This window comes from Trachypithecus francoisi, unplaced genomic scaffold (genome assembly GCF_009764315.1).
Source record: "Trachypithecus francoisi isolate TF-2019V2 unplaced genomic scaffold, Tfra_2.0 Lachesis_group11, whole genome shotgun sequence".
Classification (NCBI taxonomy): Eukaryota; Metazoa; Chordata; class Mammalia; order Primates; family Cercopithecidae; genus Trachypithecus; species Trachypithecus francoisi.
The window spans coordinates 28375367-28402404 of NW_022681456.1; the positions used below are offsets into that span (position 1 = coordinate 28375367).

At 36.6% G+C, this 27038-nt stretch overlaps 1 protein-coding gene across 4 annotated transcripts in view; it reads left to right on the plus strand.

Annotated features, from left to right (window-relative positions):
- Window positions 1-27038, plus strand: part of SLC41A2 (solute carrier family 41 member 2) — a 152803-nt gene that overhangs the window by 44877 nt on the left and 80888 nt on the right. For all 4 annotated transcript variants that reach the window (XM_033220819.1, XM_033220816.1, XM_033220817.1 and 1 more), the window contains exons 3-4: window positions 9892-9999; window positions 23407-23478. In XM_033220819.1, the coding sequence (XP_033076710.1) occupies window positions 9892-9999; window positions 23407-23478 (180 nt within the window). The remainder of the gene's footprint in view (window positions 1-9891; window positions 10000-23406; window positions 23479-27038) is intronic.

Here is a 27038-nt window from a genome sequence, read left to right on the forward strand (position 1 = left end):
TGGATATGAGCCTTTTAGTGCTATATATTAACACCTTTTCTCTCCTCTGTGGCAGAAGTTCTTAATTTTGAAATAGTTCTTTTTATATAGTTTGTATTTTATGTCTCTTGTCTAAGAAATCTTTCCATACCCTGTGGTAATTAAGATACTCTATTGCATTACTTTGTTGAAGCTTTGTTGTTTTGCTCTTACATTTAGATCATTCCCTCCCTGGAATGGATTTTTGTGTAGAGTACGAAATGAGGCTTATGTTTGGTTACTGGTTTCTTGAGGTTTTTGTATTTTTTCATGATTCAATAGTCATATGTGTCCAGAATTTATCCTTGTTGCACGTTTTCCAATTTGTTGGTGTATAGTTGTTCATAATAGTCTTTGATGAGTCTTTGTATTTTTTTGGTCTCAGTTGTTATGAATCTTTTTTCATTTCTGATTTTACTTATTTGAGACTTCTCTCTTTTTTTCATAGTGTAGCTGAAAGTTTGTTGATTTTGTTTATCTTTTCAAAAAATAACTTTTCGTTTAACCCATCTGTATTTTTTAGTCTGAATTTCATTATTTCTGCTCTGATCTTTATTATTTCTTTTCTTCTACTAATTTGGGGTTTCGATTGTTCTTGCTTTTCTAGTCCTTGGGGTACGTTGTTAAGTTGTTTATTTGAAGTCTGTTTTTTTTTTTTTTTGAGACGGAGTCTTGTCTGTTGCCCAGGCTGGTGTGCAGGGGCGTGATCTCGGCTTGCTGCAAGCTCCGCCTCCCAGGTTCACACCTTTCTCCTGCCTCAGCCTCCCGAGTAGCTGGGACTACAGGCGCTCGCCACCATACCCCGCTAATTTTTTGTATTTTTATTAGATAGGGGATTTCACCGTGTTAGCCAGGATGGTCTCAGTCTCCTGACGTCGTGATCCACCTGCCTCGGCCTACCAAAGTGCTGGGATTACAGGCATGAGCCACCACGCCTTGCCTCAATTTTTTCACATAGTATTTATTGTTATAAACTTTCCTCCTAATACTGCTATGGCTGTATTCCATAGATTTTGGCATGTTGTATTTTCATTTTCATTTGTTTCAAGAAAATTTTAAATCTTAAATTTCCTTCTTAATTTCTTAATTGACTCATTGGTCACTCAAAAGCATGTGGTTTAATTTCTACGTGTTTGTGTAGTTTCTGAGGTTCATCTTATTGATTCTAGTCTATTGAATTTGTGGAGAATATTTTGTGGCTTAAGATATAATCTATTCTGGTAGAATACTCTGAGTGCTGATGAAAAAATGTATCTTCTGTAGCTGTTGGGTGAAATGTTCTCTAAATGTCAGTTAGGCCTGTTTGGTCTAATGTGTGGTTTAACTCCAGTGTTTCTTTGTTGATTTTCTGTCTGACTGATCTGTTCATTATTGAGAGTTGAGTATTGAAGTCCCCTACTATTATTGTATTGTAGTCTATCTCTCTCTCTTTAGATTTATAAATGTTTGCTTTATATACTTAGAAGCTCTGGTGTTGGGTGGATATATATAATATATATATATTATATATGTAATTGTTATGTCTTTTTGCTGAATTGACCCCTTTATCATTATACAGTAGTCTTTCTTTCTCTTTTACTGTCTTTGATTTGTAGTCTATTCTATCTAGTATAAATATAGCTACTCCTTGCTCTTTTCTTGGTTTCTAGTTGCATGGAATATATTTTTCTACTGCTTCACCTCCAGTCTAGGTGTGTCTTTGTAGATGAAGTGGGTTTCTTGTAGGCAGAAACCTGGGTCTTATTTCTTTACCCATTTAGCCACTCTATGCCTTTTCATTGGAGAACCGAGTAATTTACATTCAGTATTATTATTGATAAGTAAGGACTTACAACTGACATTTTGTTGCTTATTTTCTGCCTGTTTTGTAACTCTTCCTTTCTTACTGTCTTCCTCTGTGATTCCTTTGTGTTTTTTCTCTAGTTGCATATTTTAATTTGCTGCTTTTTATTTTTAGTGAATAAGTTATAGATTTTTACACTGTGGTTACCATAAGGCTTAACAAAAAATCTTATAATGTTATTTTAAGGAGATGACGACTTATCTTTGATCACAAAGAAAATAGTAGAAACAAAGAAAAAAACTAAGAAACTACACTTTAACTCTGCCCCTCCATTTTGACCTTTTGTTATTCTGGTTTTCACATTTTTATATTGCCTATTTCTTAACAGGTTGCTGTAGCTATTATTGTCTTTGATAGATTTGTGATTTAGGCTTCATACTAGAGTTATGAGCAGATTGCACACCCTAATTACAGTATTAGAGTGTTCTTGGTTTTGCTGTGCACTTAATTTTACCAGTGGATTTTATACTTCAAATGTTTTCTTTTTGCACATTAGTGTTTTTTTCTTTCAGGTCAAAGAACTCCCTTTAGTATTTCTTATAAGACAAATCTAGTGGTGCTGAATGCTCCCAGCTTTTGTTTGTCTGGGAAAAACTTTCTCTCCTTCATATTTGAAGGATAGCTTTGCTGGATATAGTATTCTTGGATGGTAGCTTTTTTTTTTTTTTTCCTTTCAGGATTTTGAAAATGTTATTTCACCTCCTTCTGGCCTGTATGGTTTCTGCTGAAAAGTCTGTTGCCAGATGACCTGGAGCTCCTTTATGTGTTATTTCTTCTTTTTCTCTTGCTGCTTTTAGGATTCTCTCTCTGACTTTTGAGATTTTATTATTATATGCCTTGGCGTAGTCTTACTTGGGTCAAATCTGGTGTTCTCTGACCTTACTGTATCTGGATATTTATAGCTTTCTCAAGTTTTGGAAAGTTTTCAGTTTTTATTTCCTTTAAAAAGCTTTCTATCCCTTGCTCTTGCTCAACTCCCTCTTGAATATGAATAATTATTAGATTTGGTCTCTCAAGGTAGTTTTTTATAGCTTGTAGACAATCTTTGTTTCTTTTCTTCCTTCTTGTTTTTTTAAGAGACAGGATTTCTTTCTCCCAGGCTGGAGCCCAGCTTCAAATTCCTGGGCTCAAGTGATCCTCCCACCTCAATTCCTGAGTAGTTGTGACCACAGGCATGTGACACCATACCCAACTAATTTTTTTTTTTTTTGAGATGGAATCTTGCTCTGTTGCCCAGGCTGGAGTGCAGTGGTATGATCTTGGCTCACTGCAAGCGCCGCCTCCCAGATTCACGCTGTTCTCCTGCCTCAGCCTCCCTAGTAGCTGGGACTACAGGTGCCTGCCACCATGCCCAGCTAATTTTTTTTCTTTTTTTTTTTTTTTTGGTAGAGACGGGGTTTCACTATGTTAGCCAGGATGGCCAATATCTTGGTTATGATATTGTACTGTAGTTTTGCAAGATACCATTGGGGAAAAATGGGGTAAGGGTTACATGGGATCTCTCTGTATTAGTTTTTTATAATTGCATGTGAGTCTAAAATTACTTCAAAATAAAAAGTTTAATTAAAAAAAGTAATATGTGTACCTGGTTAAGCATATTTAAGCAGTATGAAAGCATAAGTGATGGAGAAAAAAGTCTCTCCTCTGCAGTATGCACGCTTACCCTGGGCCTTTCCATAGAAATGACAGGTTTTATTTTATTTTTTTTGTATCTCCTTCAACAGATATGAAATGCATGTATTTGCATTAATATATGTATTTTCCAAAAAACAAAAACCAAATAACACTCTGTAATATAGCTCTTCACTTTGATCTTCTTAATTTGTCTTAGAGCTCTTTCAATGTAGGTACACACAGATTTACTAAATTCTTCTCAGACAGATAACGCACTTATATAAAGATGTATCATAATTAATCTGCCAAGTTACCTTATGAAGGGGATTTTATTTTTATTTTTATTTTTTGAAGGGGATTTTAATTGCCTCAAATCTTTGACTGTTACGAACAGTGATGAAGAAGAGTTATTATATGGGTGTGTTTTTGAACTCATATGCAAGTTTGTTTATAGGTCAAATTCCTAGAAGTAGAATTCTGAGTCAAAATTATGGTCATTTTACGTTTCATAGGTATTATCAGATTCCACCAAAGAAGTTAAACCTTTACATTTTCACAAGCAGTGCAAAAGAGTGCCTATTTCCTTATAGTCTTAGCAAAAGTGTATTTTCCAACATTTTGATCTTTACCAACTCATCAATGAAAATTTTTCACCTTTTCATTTGTATTTCTATGATTATGATTGAAGTTGGTCATTTTGTCGTATGTTTAAAAGTGAATTTTTTTCCATATATAAGGATTTGGGGTATGTATTTTTTTTAACTGCATAACCTTATTTTACCAATTAAAAAATGTTCTCTGTCATTTTAAAGTGAGGAGTCTATAGAAGTGTTCTTCAACTTATTATTTTTAATTTTCATTTTTGTTTATTCTTGTGGATTTAAACAGATTTTTAGGTGTTAAGTCTAGTATTTATGTAAGTAATCTGACATTATGTTTGACTTGTAGATGTATACCTCAGTTTCTGCATTTATGCACGTGCAAAGTTAGGTATGACAAGAAGTCATACTTTAGGGCAGGTTCATAGCCCCAGAGCACAAACTGGATCATGGTGAAATTTGTTAGTAAGTGAACATTATTTTTGCCACTAGCTGCCTCAGCATTCCCTCTCTGGACATTTTCTGCATTATGTCCTCTTGACAGGAAAATTAACTGATAATGCATCCTGGTCTTACAGCTAATAAACACTCAATTAATTAATATGTGCAGGCACAGTCATGAGCAGAATCTTCTGAGGTAGTACAAGTATGTCCATATTTTGGATGCAGAAAGTAAAGCATAGTTTTGCGCAAATCACACAGTACGTTGTACAGTCAGAATTTCAGTGAAGGTGATCTCACTCTAGAGCCCTTGCTGTTGACCCCTGTGCATACTACTTCTCGCTCTTCTCATAGTTCCCAGTTGTGTGTCGAGACACCCCAGGGTTACTGTGGGATATTTTAAGTTTTCGAGGGAAACACAATGTCTCCTGGATGCACTACAGACTACTAGCTCAAGGTGGCTTAACATTTCAACATTAGATCACACTCCATTTCTTTGGATGATATGTCTTTGCAAAACTGTGTTTTCAGTAGCACTGTAATAAACAGCAAGAGTTACACAAAAATCAATATAAAACAGGAAATGAGGGCGACAGTTTCCAATTCCAACATTTGAGAAGTTGTGCAGTGCCCAACATGTACGTATATCCCATTATTAAATAATTGTGGTTATAAAAAATGACATAAAATACATTTTTTTCTTTCAGTTTACCTGTATAAGTTCCTCAGATGGTTACTAAAGTGTTAGGAAATAAATATTTATTAAGTTGTTCGGACCTAATTACTTAATACATAGGATTGTTAGGTATTCTTTTTGTCCTAAGGATGCTATGAAAATATTTCTCAGATACTAAGCATGCCATGAACTGAGAAAGTTTGGGAACTTCTGCAAGCACATCAGGTGGTGGCAACTTTTTGTGTGTGTGTGTGACAGTCTCACCCTATCACCCAGACTGGAGTGCAATGGCGCAATCTCAGCTCACTGCAACTTCTGCCTCCCGGGTTCAGGCGATCCTCCTGCCTCAGCCTCCCGAGGAGCTGAGATTACAGGCACGTGCCACCATGCCAGCTGATTTTTGTAGAGATGGGGTTTCACCACATTGGCCAGGCTGGTCTTGAGTTCCTGACCTCAAGTGATCCATCTGCCTTGGCCTTCCAGAGTATCGGGATTACAGGCGTGAGCCACTGCCTGACCTGGTGTTAACTTTTGAATGATGAGGTACATAAATTTGGAAAGGAGAGCTTTATATCTCATACAGGGTTGCAGCCTGCAAGGTGGCCATTCTGACAGGCTGGGAAGCATAGCCTCTAGTCAGAAGCCAGAAACAGACACTTCAAAGGAGGGGAAAAAGGAAATAGGAATTTATGCTGAGTGGGGTGGCCAAATGTACATATTTAATATTCTATGAGAGGAGTCATGAATATTTGTAAAAAGAGAAACGTGTGCATGTACAGTGGAACTTCATACCTCTTCATGAGTTGCATGTAGACTGGCCAGAACCACTCTGTGATTGGTGGTCTCTTATCAGGAAGGAGTGCTGGTCAGTTGTTTTGTTGAAACTACAAAAGAGGGTGGAAGCAGTCAAGATCAACAGTGGAGTCTTTTGAAAAGGTTGATTTTTGTTTAGCCCTTAGGAAGAAAGCGTTATGGCAGTTAACAAGGGAAAGGGTATAATGGGATGTGGTTGTTGATCTCCCGTGCGGTCCTGGCCGATAACTCAGTTTTCAAGGTTACTCTGGGGTCCTTTTGGCTGGGAGAGGGTTCTTTCAGTTGCTTTGGGGGGATTTGGATTTTTATTTTTCACTAGTATGGAGAAAATAATGGAAAATTTTTTGGCACAATATGGGAAATCAATAATTCATAACTCTCACTGTTGTCACACCAATGCTAACGAGTTAAGTATTTCATAATAATTCTCACAGAAGTATTTCATTCGAATTGAATGTGGAAAGAATAACCAAAGGGAGTAACCTATAGGCGTGCATTCTAGCAGGTCTAAATCGTGATGGCTTGTGATGCTTTCATGGTGCAACAACCAACACAGAAGACTTCCGTGACCAAATGTATGGGGGTTTAACCCCACACACTAGCAAGCAGTCAGTTATGCAGCAGACACTGGTTGATGCAGAATTAGTGTTCTCCAATTCAATTCTGACATTATCTATCCGGAGGTAGCATCAGATCCCACAGGTTGAGGGCTCAGTCCAAAAGACTGTCCACCTCTTGAGATACCAGATGCAAGTCCTGGCCTCCAGAGTTTCTGACCAACTGGCTTCAAGCTGGGGTTCCCATGATCTCCTCTTTGGGTTTGATTGGTCTGCTGAAGCAGCTCACAGAACTCAGGCAAACACTTATGTTTACCTGTTTATCATTAAAGATATTACAAAGAATACAGATGAAGAAATATGTAGGGCAAAGTATGGGGGCAGAGGCATGGAGCTTTCATGCCCTCCTGTGTGCTCCATCATCCAGGAACTTCCAAATGTTCAGCTGTGTGGAAGCTCTCCAAACCAAGTCCTTTTGGATTTTGATGAAGCTTCGTTATGTAGGCATGACTGATTAAACCACTGGTCATCAGTGGTCAACTTAACCTTCAGTCCCTCCATCCTCCCCAAAGGTGTTTGTGTGGGTGAGGTTAGTTTGAAAGTCCCAGTCCTCTAATCATGCCTTGGTCTTTCTAGTGACCAGCCCCCATCATGAAGCTACCTGGGGCTGCCAGCTGTCGTCAATCAGCATACACAAAGACATCACTTTGGAGATTCTAACGATTTTAGATATATGCCAGGAAACAGGATTGAAGACCAAATACATGCTTCACGGTATCATAGCAGGTGTCATAAAATGATGACCTAGGTAAAAGGTATTCTGAATTATATCTGGGATCTGATGAAAATCATACCTATCTCTCAGGTTTGTTGTGAAGATTAAGTGAGTGAGTCTAAAGAAAAGTGCCTGGAACATAACAATCAGTGAATGTTAGATATTATTCATATTTATTATTATTATTATCTGTTATTCATCATCATCATTGCTACCAACGTCTTTGAAAGATACATATTTCACTTGCACATCAGAATCATCAGCCCATTGTAAACATGGACAAAATTGTTTGATGGTTAGTTTTTAAGACTAATAATCTAGGGTGGCATTGAACCCCCCCCCCCAGTGCTTTTTTAGGCCCATCCTTAATTGGCTTGAACCCAATTAGAGGGATTTCTCTTGTGAACTCTTTGAACCAGGATTTTACAGAAGACTGATCTGATAAATATTTTCTGAGGTCTCTTTAGGCCCCCCAGTTGTACATCTATTTGGAATAGCCTAGGGAAAGTTTGGAAACAAATTGAAATTTTCCTTCATTTATCTGATAGATAATAAGTTTTACTTTTCTCATCTGTCCTGGTATTCATGACATGTATTTTTATACTTTTTGACATAAAGTTAATATGCCTAGCTCATAAAATCTCTTACTGGGACAATCACCTTTTAATAGCACCTGTAAAATGTCACTTTGTGTTATTAAGATATTTGTATCTTTAATATCTTTATATGTCTCTTTAATATCTGTTAGTTTAATATGTATTATTTTTATTATATGTAAACCAAAAAGCATCCAAGACAGGTCTCAATTTAGAAGTTTATTGTGCCAGGGTTACAGATCATGACCTGTGATACAGTCTCAGGAGGTACGAGAACATGTGCCCAATATGGTCGGGTTGTATCTTGATTTTATACATTTTTAGGGGGACAGAAGTTACAGGCAGACATCAATCAATACATGTAAGTTATACATTGGTTTGGTTCAGGAGTGTGGGACCTGGAATCAATATAAGGGAATATGAGGGTTGTGTAACAAGTAGATGTAGAGTGGGTGGTAGCAACATATCAGCTGACTCCCAACTCTAACTGCATCTATTAAAGTGATTCGGAGTTTCAGAGCTCAGGAGAATGGGGTTAAGCTAGGTGCTCGCTGATTACGTGAACTGTGTAATTCAAAATGTCGTGGGGGCTTCCAGGTCATAGGTGTATTCACAGATTTTCTGATTGGCAATTGGTTTAAAGAACTAAATTATTTGAAGACGTAGAATCAGTAAAAAGGAATATGTGGGTTAAGATAAGGGGTCGTGGAGACCAAGGTTCTTACTATGCAGATGAAGCCTCCAGGTAGCAGGCTTCAGAGAGAATAGATGGTAAATGTTTCTTATCAGACTTAAAAAGTTGCCAGATTCTTAATCTCTCCTGGATTAGGAAAAGACCTGAAAAGGGAAAAGGTTTTGCTACAGAATGTAGATTTTCTCCACAAGAGACAGCTTTGCAGGGCCATTAAAAAATATGTCAAATAAATATATTTTGGGGTGAAATACTTTGGTTTCATTCAAGGTCTGCTGTCATGTGGTGCTATACTAGAGACAGTTTGGAATTTGGTATCTCATTGCTACAAAGAGTCTATTTTGTCAGTCTTAAGATCTCTGTTTTAATGTTAATGTTGGTCAGTTGTGCCTGCATTTTAAAGGGAGGAGGATATAATGAAGCATGTCTGACCCACCCCCTTCCCATCATGGCCTAAGCTAGTTTTTCAGGTTTGCTTTGGAATGCCCTTGGCTGAGAAGGGGGTCTGTTCCATTGGTTGGGGAGATTAGAAGTTTATTTTTCATTTATACATGGTATTTCTCCAAAGGCTAGACAGGACGGATATTATTTTCATTTAACGGATGAAGAAATTGAGATCAGAAAGATACATGAGTCATCCAGGATCATAAAGCCAAGTTATGACAGATCCATGGCTAGAAGCACAAACCTTATTTCCAGTTTAGAGCTGTTTTTATGAACCTCTCTGCCTCACACCTTAAAATGGGGATCAAAACATGGGATTACGTAGAACTCCTGGGGTTGACTCTAGGTCCCATCTTTTGATCTTGGGGAAATAATTTAATCTCTCTGAGTCTTTATTCCTTCATTTGTGAAATTAGATAGTAATAGCACTGTAATTTTCCAGTGGGTTTGTTCTAATTAGTATTGGAAGCAAGATTCAAATCAATTGTCTGGTTCCAGAGTCTGTGCTCTTAACCACTAGCCAGTCTAATGATTGTCATCATAAAGGGATAAAGGAATATAAGGCTTATGTAACAAGTAGATGTAGAGTGGATTGTAGCAACATATCAGCTGACTCCCAGCTCTAACTGCATCTTCTAAAGTGACTTGGAGCTTCAGAGCTCAGGAGAATGGGGTTAAGTTAGGTGCTCACTGATTACATGAACTGTGTAGTTATTCAAAATGTAGATGCCAAGTTAGGAAAAAAACTGAGATTTTTAGAAATGTCTTTGTTCTAAAGTATTTTTTAAAGAGTGCCAGAAAATTTTATTTTATTTTTCTTACAGCACTGGGAGGTGTTCAGAAAAGTTACAGAAGTTTTCATTTTAGTCCCGGCACTTCTTGGTCTCAAAGGAAACTTGGAAATGACATTGGCATCCAGATTATCCACTGCAGTAAGTTTTTTCCTACCTCAAATTATGTGTTACCTATACTGTTTCTCTCTGTTAAGGGAAACTTGTATCAGGAAAATATTTCTTTCTCTGATATGGTTCTGCACTTCAGGGCTGTGCTAAGTAATTATGCCTGATATCATATTCTGAAAGATTGTCTCATCTGATAATTATAGGCCCTCTTTTATCCCAGGAAGTAGTTACTTGCCTCCTTTGGTGCCAGGACATTCTGGTATTTATCATCAATGTTTAAGGCATGGGGTAAATCAGATATTAAGATTCTTTTTGGTTCGGTGGTTGATTGATTGATATTTAAACTTTCTGTAATTGTAGAAGTAATACATGCTTATTATAAAAACTAAAGAAAAGTGAAAAATATAAAAAAGAAAATCTAATTATCCACTTAGATGTAACCTCTACTAATATTTTGATACAGATTCTTCTATACCTGCATATCTATACTTAGATATAGTTAGGTATATCATAATGCAAATACATACTGTGTATTCTAAAAACGAACTAGAATTCTATATATTCTCTTTTATAATGTGATCTCCATTCAAAAATACATCATGATCATCTTTCCATATCAGTAAATGTAGATCCGTGTCATTATTGACTATGTACTTTTCTGTTGTATATCTCTATTACACTTTACTTCATCATCCATTACTGGATGTTTAAGCTCCTTCTAACAGTCTTCTGTTATAAACAAAGTTGTGATGAATATTCATTCTTGTACAAATATTTTTCCGTTCTTATTTTTTTAGGGCCAATTCTAGGATTGTAATTACTATGCAGAAAAAAGAAATCTGTACTTTTAAGTCTTTAGCTACATATTGCAAAATTGTCATTCAAAAAGCATAAACAATTAAAAAAATACTGCCAGTAGCAGAGTTCTGAGTTATTTTTAGAAGCTCAAAAGGACATTGTTATCTTATTATAATGTTATTTTGGGGTTTGCTGTCATGGAACCAAGTTATGGTTAAAACCACGTAGCCAGTAAGGTTCACTTCAAAGAGCTATCTGCCTATGAAATGCTAGCCAAAACTTAACTAACTAAACTTAACTCACCAGATAATGTTACTAATTGAAATTCCTTTAGTATATAAAGTTTTTTTCCTTTAAAGAGGATAGAGCAAGATAGAGTTGATCCATCTACCAATTAGGAAAAAATTTAAGTATCTAAAGGCAACCAAGAAGTGGGAGCTGAAAACGGTGCTGTTGATGGGAGGACTCTCCACCCTCTGTCCCACTTCCCCTCTCCCCCTTTTTCCACCCAGGCAACTGTCAGTTTCCTAAAGTTTCTTGAGTAGAGCAGATGCTTGGAAAAAAATGCATCAAATAATGTTTTATTAATGTTACTAGTTTGCTTCATTGTTTCTTTTTTTTGGAGATGGGTCTTGTTGTTGCCCAGGCTGGAGTACAGTGAGTGGCGTGATCTCAGTTCACTGCAGCCTCTGCCTCCTGGGTTCAAGAATTCTCCTGCCTCAGCCTTCCAAGTAGCTGGAATTACAGGCATGCACCACCATGCCCAGTTAATTTTTGTATTTTTGGTAGAGATGGGGTTTCACCATGTTGGCCAGGCTGGTCTCGAACTCCTGACCTCACGTGATCCGCCTGCCTCGGCCTCCCAAAGTGCTGGCAATACAGGCATGAGCCACTGTGCCTGGCCTGGTTTGCTTAATTAAGGGAAAATGGCTCATGTACCCTATGGAACTTTGTAAGTTCCTTCCTTATATAGTATATGAAAGGTCATATAGCTATATCTGCAGAGGACAATAATGAAATATCTGGTATTAGTGAGCTCTTATTATATGCCAGGTCCTTTGCTAACTGCTTTCCAGGGATATCTTATACCAACCCTATGGAATAAACACTATTATCCTGCTTTACAGAGGAGGAATTGAGGCTTAGAACAGTTGAGTAACTTTCCTGAGGACACAGCTCTGCATATAGTGGAATAAGTCATATTCCAGAATAAGTCACATTCCATTCCTTTTACCTGCACAGAGTAACTCTGTCAGAGTTTATAAAATCAGTAAATAACAGCAGTAACAAAAACCTAATAACTTCCCCATCTACCTTGTAAGAATGATCTGCTAAGGTCTTGGTCTTAGCACCAATACATAATATTTTTGGTACTTAATATTTAAAATGTTTAAATGTTGTTCCAAACATTATTATTTACAGATATAATACCTTTCCATGTAGTTAGTTGGTAAACTATAGATGATGTCTGGGAGTATCAGTCAGCCACTTAGGTAGAGCCAAACTCATAGAGTAGAATTACTTTGATAAATTCACTTTAGTTTATAGTATGTAGTCATTGTAATTATTGAATATTAAAAGGACTGAAAAATAATAGGAGCTCCTTGGGCTAGAGAAGAAAAGTATACAATGAGCCTCGAATATCTTGTGGTGCTGGAAAGTAAAGAAGTGCTAAAAACGAAAAAAAAAAAAAAAAATAGGGACATGACAAAAGGATAACAAGTGACATACTGGCCAGGCCAAATCTTGGAAAATTGGAGCCATACAATAGATAATGACAGTTACAGGTTATATATGACCCATGGAATAAAATAAGAATCCATCAGTCTATACATGAATAACAAGGCAGGCAAGGTCTCTGCTGTGATGGAATTTGCATAAATTTGGATATCAGTAAGGGAAGTGAAGAAAATCAAACAGGATAATGTGATGACGGATGATTCCTGAAGGCTATTTTATACAATGTGGTCGGGAAAGACTTCTCTGAGGAGGTATATGTAAGCTGGAACCTGAATAGTAAAAGTGAGTCAGCCATATGAGAATCTGATAAAAAATCAATCCAGGTTACTATTGTATTTAATAATTGTAACAATGTCAAATATTTATAAGCATTCTAGACAATTGGGCTTTTAACATGCTTTTTAAGCATGTTAAATGCTTCGTTAAAAGCATTTTAAATGTTTTTTAAGCATTTAATAGATGGGCTTAGGGTGGCAATACAAATGGAGACCTATGTAACATATGTCTACATAGCTTAAAATTATACAACAAACTTATACACTTAAACATTTTCTCTTTCTGTCTACCTTGACAAATATATTCTTAGGAAGACCTGGAAGTCCAAGATCAGAGTTAGAATTTTTGGACTTCTTGGGTTCTGTTTTGGAACGTCGTGTTGTAGAGAGAGCCACCGAGCCACCCCCTGGTCTGAGGCCTGCCCCAATTCCCTTCCCACCCTTGGCAATATGTGCTGCACTTTGAAAGACCTCACACATACACCAGGCCCCATGTCTAAGCTCCATCTACACCTCCAACAAACACCCATCCCTTGGCGCTCCTGGGGTTGGTTGGCACCTAGTGGTGGCATGGTCTGCCTTCAGGAACACTAACTTGAGATACCTTGGTCTCAGGTATCTGGAGCATATGGTCTGAGATTTATATATGTTCCTGTATCCCAGTATTTCCTTATATAATGGTGACATTTGGTGTCAGCTGAATGTTGATTTCAACATTTGACCATTTGGCATCCAGCTGCAATGTGTGTCAAGTATATCTCTAGCTTTTATCTTTAAGAAGAAAAAACAAAGAAACGTTTATGTAGTCCTACTGAGATTTTGAGAATTAGTGAAATTATATGCATGTGTTTAATCTTTTCCTACTTGTATTATGTTATAAGAACTGGTGGATTACCCTGCGTAGATAGAACTCAATCCAAGAGGCTTTTTGGCAGGAGATAGAGAATGAAGAGGCCTTGAGAAACAAAAGCGGGAAAATTTGAAGAAGAAAGTTATTTGAATGGGAGTTAAAAGGTGGCTTTAGTTTCATTTGTTGGAAAATGAACTTTGCTCTGATAAATATAGTTAAGCATACAAGAATTTAAGCAACTTGATAACTTTGGCAGGAAAAGTGAAGTTTTGGCTAGCTTACCTCAAAGAAAATATTTCGAAAGCATTGTTCTTGAGCATTATCCAGAATTTGTTTAAATCCAAATAATAGATTTAAAACACCAGTCTGTTTTGAAATAGGCCATGCTATAGGGAATCTGGTTAAAAAACAATATGTTGCAAATGATATTTGCTGTTTAATGTGATCACCTACTACCATTAAACCTGAATGAAGGTGAATTTAATCTTTTTTTAACCTTAGTTAATTTATTGTGGTGTCTATATTTTACATTAGGTATTATTCTCAAATGTCTGGTTATATGTATCTGTCCATATTTAAGAGAAGGAGTCTCCAGAGCTGATTAGAAGCTCAGCACAGGGGAGAAACTTGCCATCTGTGGTCCCTACTCTGCTGCAGGGTGATCTAACAGCCTTTCTTTGGAGAGGTAGGGGTAGAGCTGCCAGATTCCGTAGATTGAGAGCTGTGCTACTGATTAGAAGATAGTTCAGTCAAGGAAATAAGAAAATGTTATAAGGAAGTAAGAAAACGTAAATAAGAAGCGTTGAGGCCATTTGGGATAGGAATGTCCCAGGCAATGCAAAGGGCCAGAGGCAGGACTGTTGTTGGTATGTTACATCAGTAGTTCTCACAATGTGCTCTTCTGGTCAGCAGCATCCGCAACTTGTTAGAAATATAAATTCTCAGCCCCACTCCAAAACTACTAAATCAGAAACTCCAGAGGTGTGGCTCAGCAATCTAAATTTTAACACACTCTCCAGATGATTCTGATACACGTTGAGGTTTGAAAACCACTGTGTTAGATAAAGAGCATGGAGGCCAATAGGGCTGGGACCAAGAGAGCCAAGGGGCACAATTTTAGGGGATGAGCCAGAGGCCAGATTATATATGGATTTGCCTACTTTGTGAGATAAGAAACCAATGGAAGATTTTAAACAGAGGAGTTAATGTGATCTGATAAATATTTTTTAACAGATTAATTTGACTACTGCGTTGAGATATTGGTTTAGGGGGCCAAGGACTGAAGCAGGGAGACTGGTTGGGAGTCTGTTGCAATAATAGGTTAGAGATGATATTCAAGATGGTAACAGTGAATGTAGTGAGAGGTACTTGGAGTCCAGAATTAATTTTCAGAGAGAATCAACAGAATTGATAGATGGATTAACTGAAATTAAACACTAGGAGCCATCACTAAAAATTCTTTCTGGATCTGAGAGGGGTAAAAGCAAACAAATTAGTAGATGGGAAAGTAGCAACTTGTGGTGCCAAGTTATGATAACATGGTGTATTCTTCTAGTTTATGGTGTTTTAATTGCTTAGAGAACTAGATCTCAAGTTTGCTGGGTAGAGAACTACAGTTCTGACAGAATGCTAGAGAAGTGTTGGGTGTATTTCAGTTCTGATACTCTATAGGCTGTTAAGAAACTCTAAGTTAATGACTTCTTGATGGCAAAATCCCCAAAGCCTCATCTTCTCTGAACTCTTCACCGATTATTCTCTAGTTGAAAACTTTATAGCCCTTGGCTTTGAGAGAGACCCCACTGTCTTCTCATTCTCCCAGTTCTTTCACCACTGCTTGTCAGTCTATGTCTTTTGTTTTTCTTTGCTCATCCTCTACATTTGAGGTTTTCTTGAAATTTTAGTACCTTGTTCTACATGTTCTTCCTCAGTAATTTCGTGGAGTCCAGCGCTGCTTGTACATTGCTGTTCTCAGATCCATATCTCCAGACTCTTTCCTGACTTTGAGAGCTGAATTTTCAGTTGCCTGTTGGATACCACTCAATACATTCTAAACGAAACTCGTTAGTTTCTCTTATTTCCAGTTATACTCTTTTTTCTGTATTTCTTATCAGTTTATTAACATTATCAATCATCTTGTCCCTCTTCACTCTCTATCCAGTTACTGTCCAGTCTATGAATTCTGCGTATGAAATTCCTCTTTCTTTTTCCTTATGCCGCACCTGTCACCACCTTAATTTATTTGCCTGTTGTCTATAACTGGGACTACCGAAGCAGGTTTCTAACTGTACTCAGTGGTTCCAGGGAGAAGGGTGAATGAGTATAGTTTTTTTTTTTTTTTAACTTTTTTTTTTTTTTTTTTGAGACGGAGTCTTGCTCTGCCGCCCAGGCTGGAGTGCAGTGGCCGGGTCTCAGCTCACTGCAAGCTCCGCCTCCTGGGTTTACGCCATTCTCCTGCCTCAGCCTCCCAAGCAGCTGGGACTACAGGCGCCCGCCATGTCGCCCGGCTAGTTTTTTTTGTATTTTTTAGTAGAGACGGGGTTTCACCATGTTAGCCAGGATGGTCTCGATCTCCTGACCTCGTGATCCGCCCGTCTCGGCCTCCCAAAGTGCTGGGATTACAGGCTTGAGCCACCGCGCCCGGCCTTTTTTTTTTAACTTAAAGGAGTCACTATTTGAAAGCTGTTTTTTTTTCATTTATGTGCCAAAAAAATGCTTTTGAACATTTTACATTTTTTATGTAGTATTTGTTTTCGCTTGTAAAATTAGGAGAAAAAGAATTATAGCTATAGAAGGCCAATCAATGGTTACTTTAATCTTTTTGCTCCATTCAAGGGTCCTTTCTCATTTTTTTGATTATCTGAAGGAGAATCAGGATAAATGAACTTATAAGATTATAAGGAAGGCCTTTGGTAAGTATAAACATAAAGAACTTAAAACATAAGATATCATAAAATACAGTCTACTCATTCAATCTGTGGAAGGTCAGTTGTTTTTAAAGCTTGTTATTCTATAAATCTAAGGACTAAACATTCACAGATAAAAAGATATTTCAATAAAATAGTCTTCCAGCCTGGGCAATGTGGTGAAATCTCATCTCTACAAAAAATAAAAAAATTAGCTGGGCTTGGTGACACACACCTGCGGTCTTAGCGACTTAGGAGGCTGAGGCAGGAGGATTGCTTGAGCCCGGGAGGAGGAGGTTGCAGTGAACTGAGATGGGGCCGCTGCACTCCAGCCTGGGCAACAGAGTGAGACCCTGGTCTCAAAATAAATAAATAAATAAATAAATAAATAAATAAATAAATAAATAAAAGAGGTTTCTTATTTTTACAAGGGAATTAAAAAAATGATATATCCAAATCAACTTTATCTTGCCATCTTACTTGAGTCAAAACTTGTTTCTAAAGGTATGATGATTAACTTGAATAATTTTTTCCTGGATTTTAATCTTTTCAATAGTATATATGAAATTATAGTAGGTATTACAGATATATAATAGTAGTATATAATTAGAAAATGAACCAAGTACAATGATTCTATAAATTGTTGAGTTTTTCTATTGTTTGAGGTCTAAAATTTTCAGCTTTTGAATGTTAGGTATAAAGGAGTCAAAAATGGTGTTCACTCCCCTAAAGACAGTATTTTTTTTTTTTTTTTTGAGACGCAGTCTCGCTCTGTCACCCAGGCTGGAGTGCAGTGGCACGATCTCAGCTCACTGCAACCTCTGCCTCCCAGGTTCATACCATTCTCCTGCCTCAGCCTCCTGAGTAGCTGGGACTACAGGCGACCACCACCACACCCGGCTAACTTTTTGTATTTTTAGTAGAGATGGGGTTTCACAATGTTAGCCAGGATGGTCTCGAACTCCTGACCTCGTGATCCACCCGCCTCGGCTTCCCAAAGTGCTGGGATTACAGGCGTGAGCCACCACGCCTAGCCCCAGTATTTTTTTTTAAAAAAGTTTGTGAAACTATTTCCCAGGAGTAAATCACCTAGCATGATTTGATTAGTACTTTTCTACTCTAGGCAAAACTGATTTCTATTGCCTCAAACCTCTTCTCAGAGAACACTTGATTATCTAAATTATTTAGTAACACTCTACCTTTCTCATTCATTACTTGCAAAAACATTTTCTGAGCCCTTACTATGTGCCAAGCACTGCTGTGTATGCCAGGAGATCAGTAATAAACAAAACAGAAAATATTTCTGCCTTTGTTGAGCTTACCTTCCAGTGGAGGGATATGAGGGATATGAAGAAGCTGGCAAAATCTCTTCCCCTAATAATTTTAAGTTAGATTTGCAATTCATGTTCTAAAAGTTCTAAAATAAAGGCAAATTAAAACCCAGATAATGATATTAATAACTATGGCACAATTTAGTTATAGTTACAATCTCAGTATTATTTCCTAAATTTGGCATAATTCTGCATGTTCTTGTACAACCTGATTGCTAGATACAAATGGAATTGCATATTCCTGTTGGTTCCTCACTTTAAAGTATCTTTCTTAAGTTATAAATATCAATCCCTAGCCATAGCTTTGTGTAGTAGAACTACTTATGTATAATCAAAAACTGTTACAGTCCACTAGTTTTTTAATCAATTAGGGTTTCCTCCCCACCTTTTTTTTTTTTTTTTTGCAGCTTTATTGATATATAATAAACTGCAATTTTAAAGTCTACAGTTTGCTGAGTTTAGATATATAATATATACCTGTAAAAACTACCATCATAATCAAGAAAAGGAGCATATATATCATCTCTGTACATTCAGACAGATATTTGTGTGTGTTTTTTTCTGTACAATGTTTTATTATAAAATATTTCAAGCATACAAAAATATATAACAGTGTTTCTAATTCTAATTAATGGCAGAATGAAATGGTTGGGTGAAGCCTCCAGAGATTAACAATTATAAAATCTAGAAAACTATTTGAAGGCAATGGAAAGTGATCTGAATCTGGTAGAAAGTAACATTTACCTTTAAAAGACTATACTACAATGAGTAAGAATTGCAAAGTTAGTGATGTTTTTGCCTGAGGGAATTCCCCTATCTTTGGATATCATATGGCAGAAAACTGATAGTCTTATTAGCTCAAAGCAGAGTTCAGAGCTGGCAGAGTGGCTGGGAATTAAGGAAGGAAATTCTAGAATTGCAGAAAAGGGGAGACCCAAAATCTGAGTGTAAGATCTGATGAAATATTTGGCCAAGTACTAAAGTGCGTATGCATAGGACTAACCTCAATGAGTCTGGTAACAACAACAACAACAACAATAAAGTAGGCAGAAATGTGAGACGAGCCTACACTTGAAAAACAAATGCACTGGTTAAGATTTCTGTGTTTGGTGACAGTCTTCTGTGACCTATGCATAGCTATAGTGGCAGAAAGTTGAAGTTTTAGTGGCTTGGATTATCAGACGACAGAGTTGGGAGCTGACAGAGCATATGGAAACTTATAAAAGAATCTCAGAAGCAAGAGAATTGCATGGAAAGTGAGCCCTGAAATCTGAGCATAAATTGTGCCCAAATCTTTGGTGGTGTAGTTTGCTTAAAGTGCACAGGTACAGAAGAGACTTTCAAAGGGCTATACTAAAAGGCATTTGTTGGTAGCTGAAAGAACCAAGCAGAGAGATGAGCTGCTTCACTCTATGGGAGAGACAAAAGCCTGTAGTGTGAGTCTGGGCAAGTTCACTGCCTATTAGAATGAAAGCTCAATTATCATCACAAGAGCATAACAGTATCCAGAGTCACTACAACATATTATCTACACTGTCTGGTTTTTAACCCAAAATCACTAGATGTGGAAAGAAACCGAAAAGTGTGATTGATATTCAAGAAAACTATGATTAATATTCAGTTAATGAAAAATGATTCCAGTTGGGCCCAGATATTAGATTAATAGTCTTTAAAGCCACTAGTATGAATATGTTCAAACTAAAGGAAAATATGTTCAAATAATAGACAAATATGTTTCAATGAGTGATCAGATAGGGAGCCTTGAAAGAGAACTAGTAACTATAAAAAAAGAATTAAATGGAACGTCTGGAGTGAAGAGTGCCATTTTGCTTTCCCACCATCAGGTCAACTAATCTAATATCAGTAGACCTAGCAAAGGCCTTTACGCCAGCAATGAATGAGAGTTCCTGTTACTCTACATCATCACCAGCATTTGGTATTGTCAGTGTTCTGGCTTTTGGCTACTTTAATAGGTGTATAGTGCTATCTTGTCTTAATTTGCATTTCTCTGATGACATATGATATGGAGCATCTTTTCAAATGCTTATTTGCCATTTGTATATCTTCTTTGGTGAGGTGTCTGTTAACATCTTTGACCCATTTTTTAAATTGGATTGTTTATTATTGTTGAGTTTTAAGAGTTCTTTGTGTCATTTGGATAGCAGCCCTTTATTAGATATTTCTTTTGCAAATATCTGTTTTTAAATAAAATGATTATACTGGCACTATATGTTCAGTGGTAAAAATTTGAAAAATTCACTAAAGGACAAAGTGAAAAATAGAAATTATCCATACACCGAACACTTGGAAGTAACAATGGTAACTTTCTGTTTTTTTTTAAAAAATCTATTTTTTTGCACATATAGTTAATACATGTTTTTTAAGATAGTACATCAATGAAGACTTTCAGTACCTTTGTCTCAAGTATTTATTCATTAAACATATTTTTTCTAGTATTAATTGTAGTGGCTATATTTATAAATCTATAATTTCAAGGTCATCCAAGACCCCCTTTATATGTAGTTCCAAAAAATCCTAAGTCTTGCTCATAACTAATATGTCTCAGTGTCAGATCTAAGTAACGTCTGTTTATGCAGAAGAAGGATTTGGGGGTTATAAAAACTAGAGATGACAGTTTCTACCTAAAGGCATTCAGATTCAAAAATTTTGAAACCACTGTGCTGGCCACACATAACACATCTTCAGGCTCTGGCCACCTCAGCTCTACTCTTTCCTAAAAAATTAGTTGATGTCTCTGCAAAAATATTGGTCTATTTTTCTAATACTTTAAGATATACATAATTTAAATAAAACTGGGTTATACAGTAGTCTTCACTAGATCATGCCCTATTATATTTTATCACCATCTAAGCTCTTGGTTTGTCTAGCTGGGCACCATCAGGTCAGCTAATCTAAAAAAGTAGGTCTAGCAAAGGCCTTTACACAGAACACTCATACTTCTCCCTCTCCACTTTAGAAAAAACTTAGATGGCTTATACTGACACTAAACCACTGGACAGTAGGATGGGTCAGCACAACTATTGGTGTAGTTTTTACAAGATGGAGGCAACAAAATCAATTTTCTGTGTCCTGCCATACCTCTATCCACATGCCAATGCAAGCCTATACTATACATATTTTCCCTAACAAGGTAAATTTGGGGCAACATTTCTCTTTAGTTTACTTTTTAAAAAAATCTTACTCTGGAAAATCTTTGCTTTATAAAAAAAGTTATTATTTATAAATATATTCTACATTTTATTTTTTATTTTATGCCATACATTGTTTTAATTTGTTATTTATTGTTTTATCTTAGACTAAGAAGAGTAAAGATTCAGAGACTTCTAGATTAGGAAGAGACTCAGAGAGTGTGATCTTCATTTATAAAACAAATTAATTGATTAATGCCACTCTAGAGATCATGAAAAAAAGCAAACTGATTAATTGAAAAAATGATGCTGGGTGTGGTGGCTCACTCCTGTAATCCCAGCACTTTGGGAGGCCAAGACAGGCAAATCACTTGAGGCTGGGATTTCAAGACCAGCCTGGCCAATGTGGTGAAACCCTGTCTCTACTAAAATACACAGATTAGCTGGGCATGGCGGTGGGCCCCTGTAATCACTGAGTCTGAGGCAGGAGAATCACTTGAACCTGGGAAGTGGAGGTTGCAGTGAGCTGAGATCATGCCACTGCATTCCAGCCTGGGTGACAGGGTAAGACTCTGTCTCAAAAAAAGAAAAGAAAAGTGTCACTTTGGGTTTGGTCAGGAAAACAGAGCCATGGTATGTATTGAATCAATAGGGAATTTAATAGAGAAATTTGGGGTTACATGATTGTAGGAGAAGTTGGAGAAATGAAGATCTGTGGTAGGAAACTCAGAGAAGCTGCCTGAAGCCCTGAAGCAGGAAAGAAAGCCATGCATGCATTACAGCAAGGAAGTCTGGACACCTGTGTGTCTGATCACCTTCCAAAAATAATAGCCTCTGCTTCACTGGTGACTTCCAAGTCTTAGGCAAGTTCTTCTCACTGGTAGACTGTTACCTGAAGCTATAGGGGAAGGGATTTTGGGGAATGTAGTTACAAGCCTTAGAAGGGACTGGTGGTGATAGTGCCAAATTAATGTGGCACAGTTGCAAACCCAATTCATAGCACTCATTCATTCTGTAACTCCTATCTTTCTTGATCTTTTCCTAGACCTGAATATGTGTATGTCTCCATTGGTTATTAAGCAACCCTGGAGTCTTGATGTCTTATACTTTTTCATGGAATCATTTTAGATTGCTTCCTATAGATAAGAGTTATTATATAGATAAGAGTTATTTAAAAATAAGACTAATTTCACTCATTCCTATTTCTTGAACTCTAAACCTGAGGTAGGTTCACTCTGTAAACATTGCTTGTACCTTATTACTCTCTTGAGCAAAGCCCCAGGTTGTTAGAACTACAAACATGAATTTCACCAATGATTTAGATTTCCAGTCTTAGTAAAGAAATATGTAAATAAAGACTGCATTAATAATTATTCTGAAATACTGAGAAATCTCAATATTTGCATTTGCTGGGTGCTTTGAGACTAAAGTCCACAGTGAGATTACAGAATAGAATCTGTTTTCCAGATTGATAGAGGAAATGTTTATATAACTCTTAACCTGCTTGTCTAAAGCCAGTGACCTAAACTGTAGTCTGTACCTGGTTAAAACTACCCATGAATACAACCCTTACTTACCTTCCTCTTTATCCATTTTTCTATAGATCATTTGAAAGTCTTTCATGACCAAGCTCATCATGAGTAATTGAAATGCAACTCAGTGTAGTGTTTTTACTAAATGATCGTTCCTTGCTTTCCAAACAACTACATTAGAAAAACTTGGCAGATTTGGAAATATACTTTTTGAATCCTAAGTGGTTGAGAAATATGAATTAGCTCACAGAGCAATTGAGTATGTAAGTGATAATATTATTTTGGAGAGTGTTCTTCCATTTAGCAGAAAGATGTGTAAAATTTAATAGTTGAGGTACATGATCAAAATTTATTTGTAAATTGAATGACTTTTATTGCTAACAGTTTTAGTCACGACTCAAATATAAATTGTATACATGTGAATGATTTGTTTATATCTTGTTTTTTGGGTCAATAATTCTTCAAGTTACATTAGTTTTATAATTTGGAATTAACTGCTAGTGGATCAAAATTATGTAATTATTTACAATGGACCGCAATACACAAAATTTGGCATACTAAGATGATGCATGATGATGCTAGTTGTAAGTTAACAACAGTAAGTGGGTAATACTAACGGGTCCACTAGTTCTTGTAAGACAGGTAAGTAAAAAAAAAATTTTTTCTCTAAACATGTTAGGCAAACCTAGCGTTAGCTGAAAGGCTGGTAGTGAATTCAGAATTAATTTCAAAGCACAATGTGAGCTCATTGGATTTACTGAATAATTATTTGGGGCTTTAAGATTTCATGTGCTGTTTGAACACAGCAGAGAGCATGTAGATTTTCTTCAGTGATACATGAAAATATCCATTTTAACAGGTAAATATTGGAAAGATGGATTCGCCCATTGAAAAGTGGAACCTAATAATTGGCAACCTGGCTTTAAAGCAGGTAAGTGGTACACATATTTGTTTACAGATCTTGGGTGTACAAATTTTGAGTGTTATCTATAAGATTGTTGTAAATTTTAGTACTGTGAGTCTACCCTTTGTTTTCAGATACACCAAAACAGTAATTTAGTACCTTGAAAAAGGGATGGAGTAAATGGATACCCATGACCTCTGAAAGCTATTCTTTGTTTAGAAACTAGTTTTTACAAATATGAAAAATACATACAAAATATGGAAAAAATATACAAAATATTGTCTATCATAAGTGTGTGATAGAGCCAGAATTTGCATTAATATATCTGTTTAGTAAATATTTAACACTTCATTAAGTGCTATTTTTTTTAACTTTGCTATTTAAAGATAAACTGAGTTCTTTTCTATGTATTATGGTCAGATATTTGTTTGTTTTCCTTAATTTGTTAATGTTACTAGCATTAATATACACAATACAGTAGTTTACCAATTACATATACACTGAACTGTGAAGTGTAGATTGTGTATAATCTACAACTCTTTCTAACCTTAGGTGAATATCTCTTTTTCTTCTTCCTTCACCTTCTCTTACCCCTAAGACTGAAGACTGTGGCTACCCCTAGTAATTCTCTAGCTAGTGTGAGCTTAGGGAATGCACACTAATTTTGATACTAGCTCAGCTAGGACATAATGTTGTGAACCTGCTTGCACGAACAGAATTTCATATAATTCAAGGACAAAGAAACAAAGCACACTTTTTGAATATGTGTATAAGTGCTTGTGAGATCACAGACGTGGAAATAGGAAAATCTGCGATCTGACCTCAGCTTTAACATTAAACAATTTATAACCTTTGTTAATCGATTTGACTTTTCCGGACTTCACTTTTCTCTTTTATTTTTTTTTCTTTGAAATAAATTTTTGTTTTATTTATTTATTTTTTTTGAGGCCTGGTCTTGCTCTGTTGCCCAGGCTGGAGTGCAGTAGCGCAATCATGGCTCACTGCAGCCTTGACCTCCTGGGCTCAAGTGATTCTCCCACCTTAGCCCCCTGAGTAGCTAGGACTACAGGTGCGTGCCACCACGCCTGGTTAATTTTTGTACTTTTTGTAGAGAGGGGGTTTTGCCATGTTGTCCAGACTGGTCTTTTCTTTCAATTTTTAATTTTTGTGGATACATAGTAGGTGTATATATTCATGGGGTACATGAGATGTTTTGATACAGGCTGCAATGAATAACAATCACATCATCTAAAATGGTATATCTGTCCCCCCAGCACTTATCCTTTGTGTTACAACAATCCAATTATACTCTTGTAGTTATATTTTAACGTAAAATTGAATTATTATTGACTGAAGTCACCTTGTTGTGCTATCAAATACTAGGTCTTATTCAATTTTTTTGTACTCATTAACCATCCCTACCTCCCCTACACTCTCCTACTACCCTTCCCAGCCTCTAGCAACCATCCTTCTACTTTCTAGCTCCATGAGTTCAATTGTTTTGATTTTTAGATCCCGCAAATAAGTGAGAACATCCAATGTTTGTTTTCCTGCTCAGCTTATTTCACTTAGCATAATGACCTCCAGTTCCATCTATGTTGTTGCAAATGACAAGATGTCATTCTTTTTTGTGGCTAAATAGTGCTCCATTGTGTATAAGTACACATTTTATTTATCCATTCATCTGTTGATGGACACTTAGGTTGCTTCCAAATCTTGGCCATTGTGAAGAGTGCTGCAACAAACATGGAAGTGCAAGTATCTCTTCAACATACAGACTTCCTTTGTTTGGGATCGTATACTCAGCAGCAGGATTATTGGATCATATGGTAGCTGTATTTTTAGTTTTTTGAGGAACCTCCAAACTGTTCTCCATAGTGCTTGTGCTATTTACATTCCCACCAACAGTGTACGAGGGTTCCCTTTTCTCCACATCCTCACCAGCATTTGTTATTGCCTGTCCTTTGGATAAAAGCCATTTCAACTGGGGTGAGATGATATCTCTTTGTAGTTTTGATTTGCATTTCTGTGACCATCAGTGATGTTGAGCACCTTTTCATATACCTGTTTGCCATTTGTATGTCTTCTTTTGAGAAATATCTATTCAGATCTTTTGCCTGTTTTAAAATCAGATTATTAGATTTTTTTTCCTATATATTTGTTTGAGCTCCTTATATATTCTGGTTATGAATCGTTTGCCAGATGGGTAGTTTGCAAATATTTTCTCCCATTCTGTGGGTTGTCTCTTCACTTTGTTGATTGTTTCCTTTGCTGTGCAGAAGGTTTTAAACTTGATGTGGTCCCATTTGTCCATTTTTGCTTTGGTTGCCTGTGCTGGTGGGATATTACTCAATGTATTTTGCCCAGACCAATGTCCTGGAGAGTGCCCCTGATGTTTTTGTGTAGTAGTTTTATAGTTTGAGGTCTTAGATTCAAGTCTTTAATCCATTTTGATTTGATTTTTGTAGATGGTGAGAGATAGGGGTCTCATTTCTTCTGCATATGGATATCCAATTTTCTTAGCACCACTTATTAAAAAGACTGCCTTTTCCTCAGTGTATGTTCTTGGCACTTTTGGAAAAATGAGTTCACTGTAGATATATGGATTTGTTTCTGGTTTCTCTATGCTCTTCCATTGGTTTGTGTCTGTTTTTATGCCAGTGCTGTCTTTTGGTTACTGTAGCTCTGTAGTATAATTTGAAGTCAGGTAATGTGATTCCTCCAGTTTTGTTCTTTTTACTTAGGATAGTTTTGACTATTTCAGAGTCTTTTGTGATCCCACATAAATGTTAGGATTTTTTTTTTTTTCTATATCTGTAGAGAATGTCTTTGGCATTTTGGTAGGGATTACATTGAATCTGTAGATTGCTTTAGGTAGTATGGACATTTTAACAATATTGGTTCTTCTAATCCATGAACATAGAATATCTTTACACTTTTTGGTGTCCTCTTCAATTTCTTGCATCAATATTATATTTATATATATATATATATATTTTTTTTTTTTTTTTTTTTTCAAGACGAGGTCTTGTCCTGTTGCCCAGGCTGCCAGGCTGGAGTGCAGTGGCACGATCTCAGCTCACTGGAGCCTCTGCCTCCCGGGTTCAAGCAATTCTCCCACCTCAGCTGGGATTATCAGGCACACCACCACGCCCAGCTCATTTTTGCATTTTTAGTAGAGACGGGGTTTCACCATGTTAGCCAGGCTGGTCTCGAACTCCTGACCTCATGTAATCCACCCACCTCAGCTTCCCAAAGTCCTGGGATTACAGGTATGAGCCACTGTGCCCGGCCTGTTTTATAGTTTTTATTGTAGAGATCTTTTATGTCTTTGGTTATTTCTAGCTCTATCTTGTTTTACTTGTAGCTGTTGTAAGTGGGATTAATTTCTTTTTCAGATTATTCACTGTTGGCATATAGAAATGCTACTGATTCTTGTGTGTTGATTTTGTATCCTGCAATTTTACTGAATTTATCAGTTCTGATAGTATTTTGGTGGAGTCTTTAGGTTTTTCCAAATATAAGATTATATCTTCTGTAAATAAGGATAATTTGACTTCTTTCTTTCCAATGTAGATGCCCTTTCT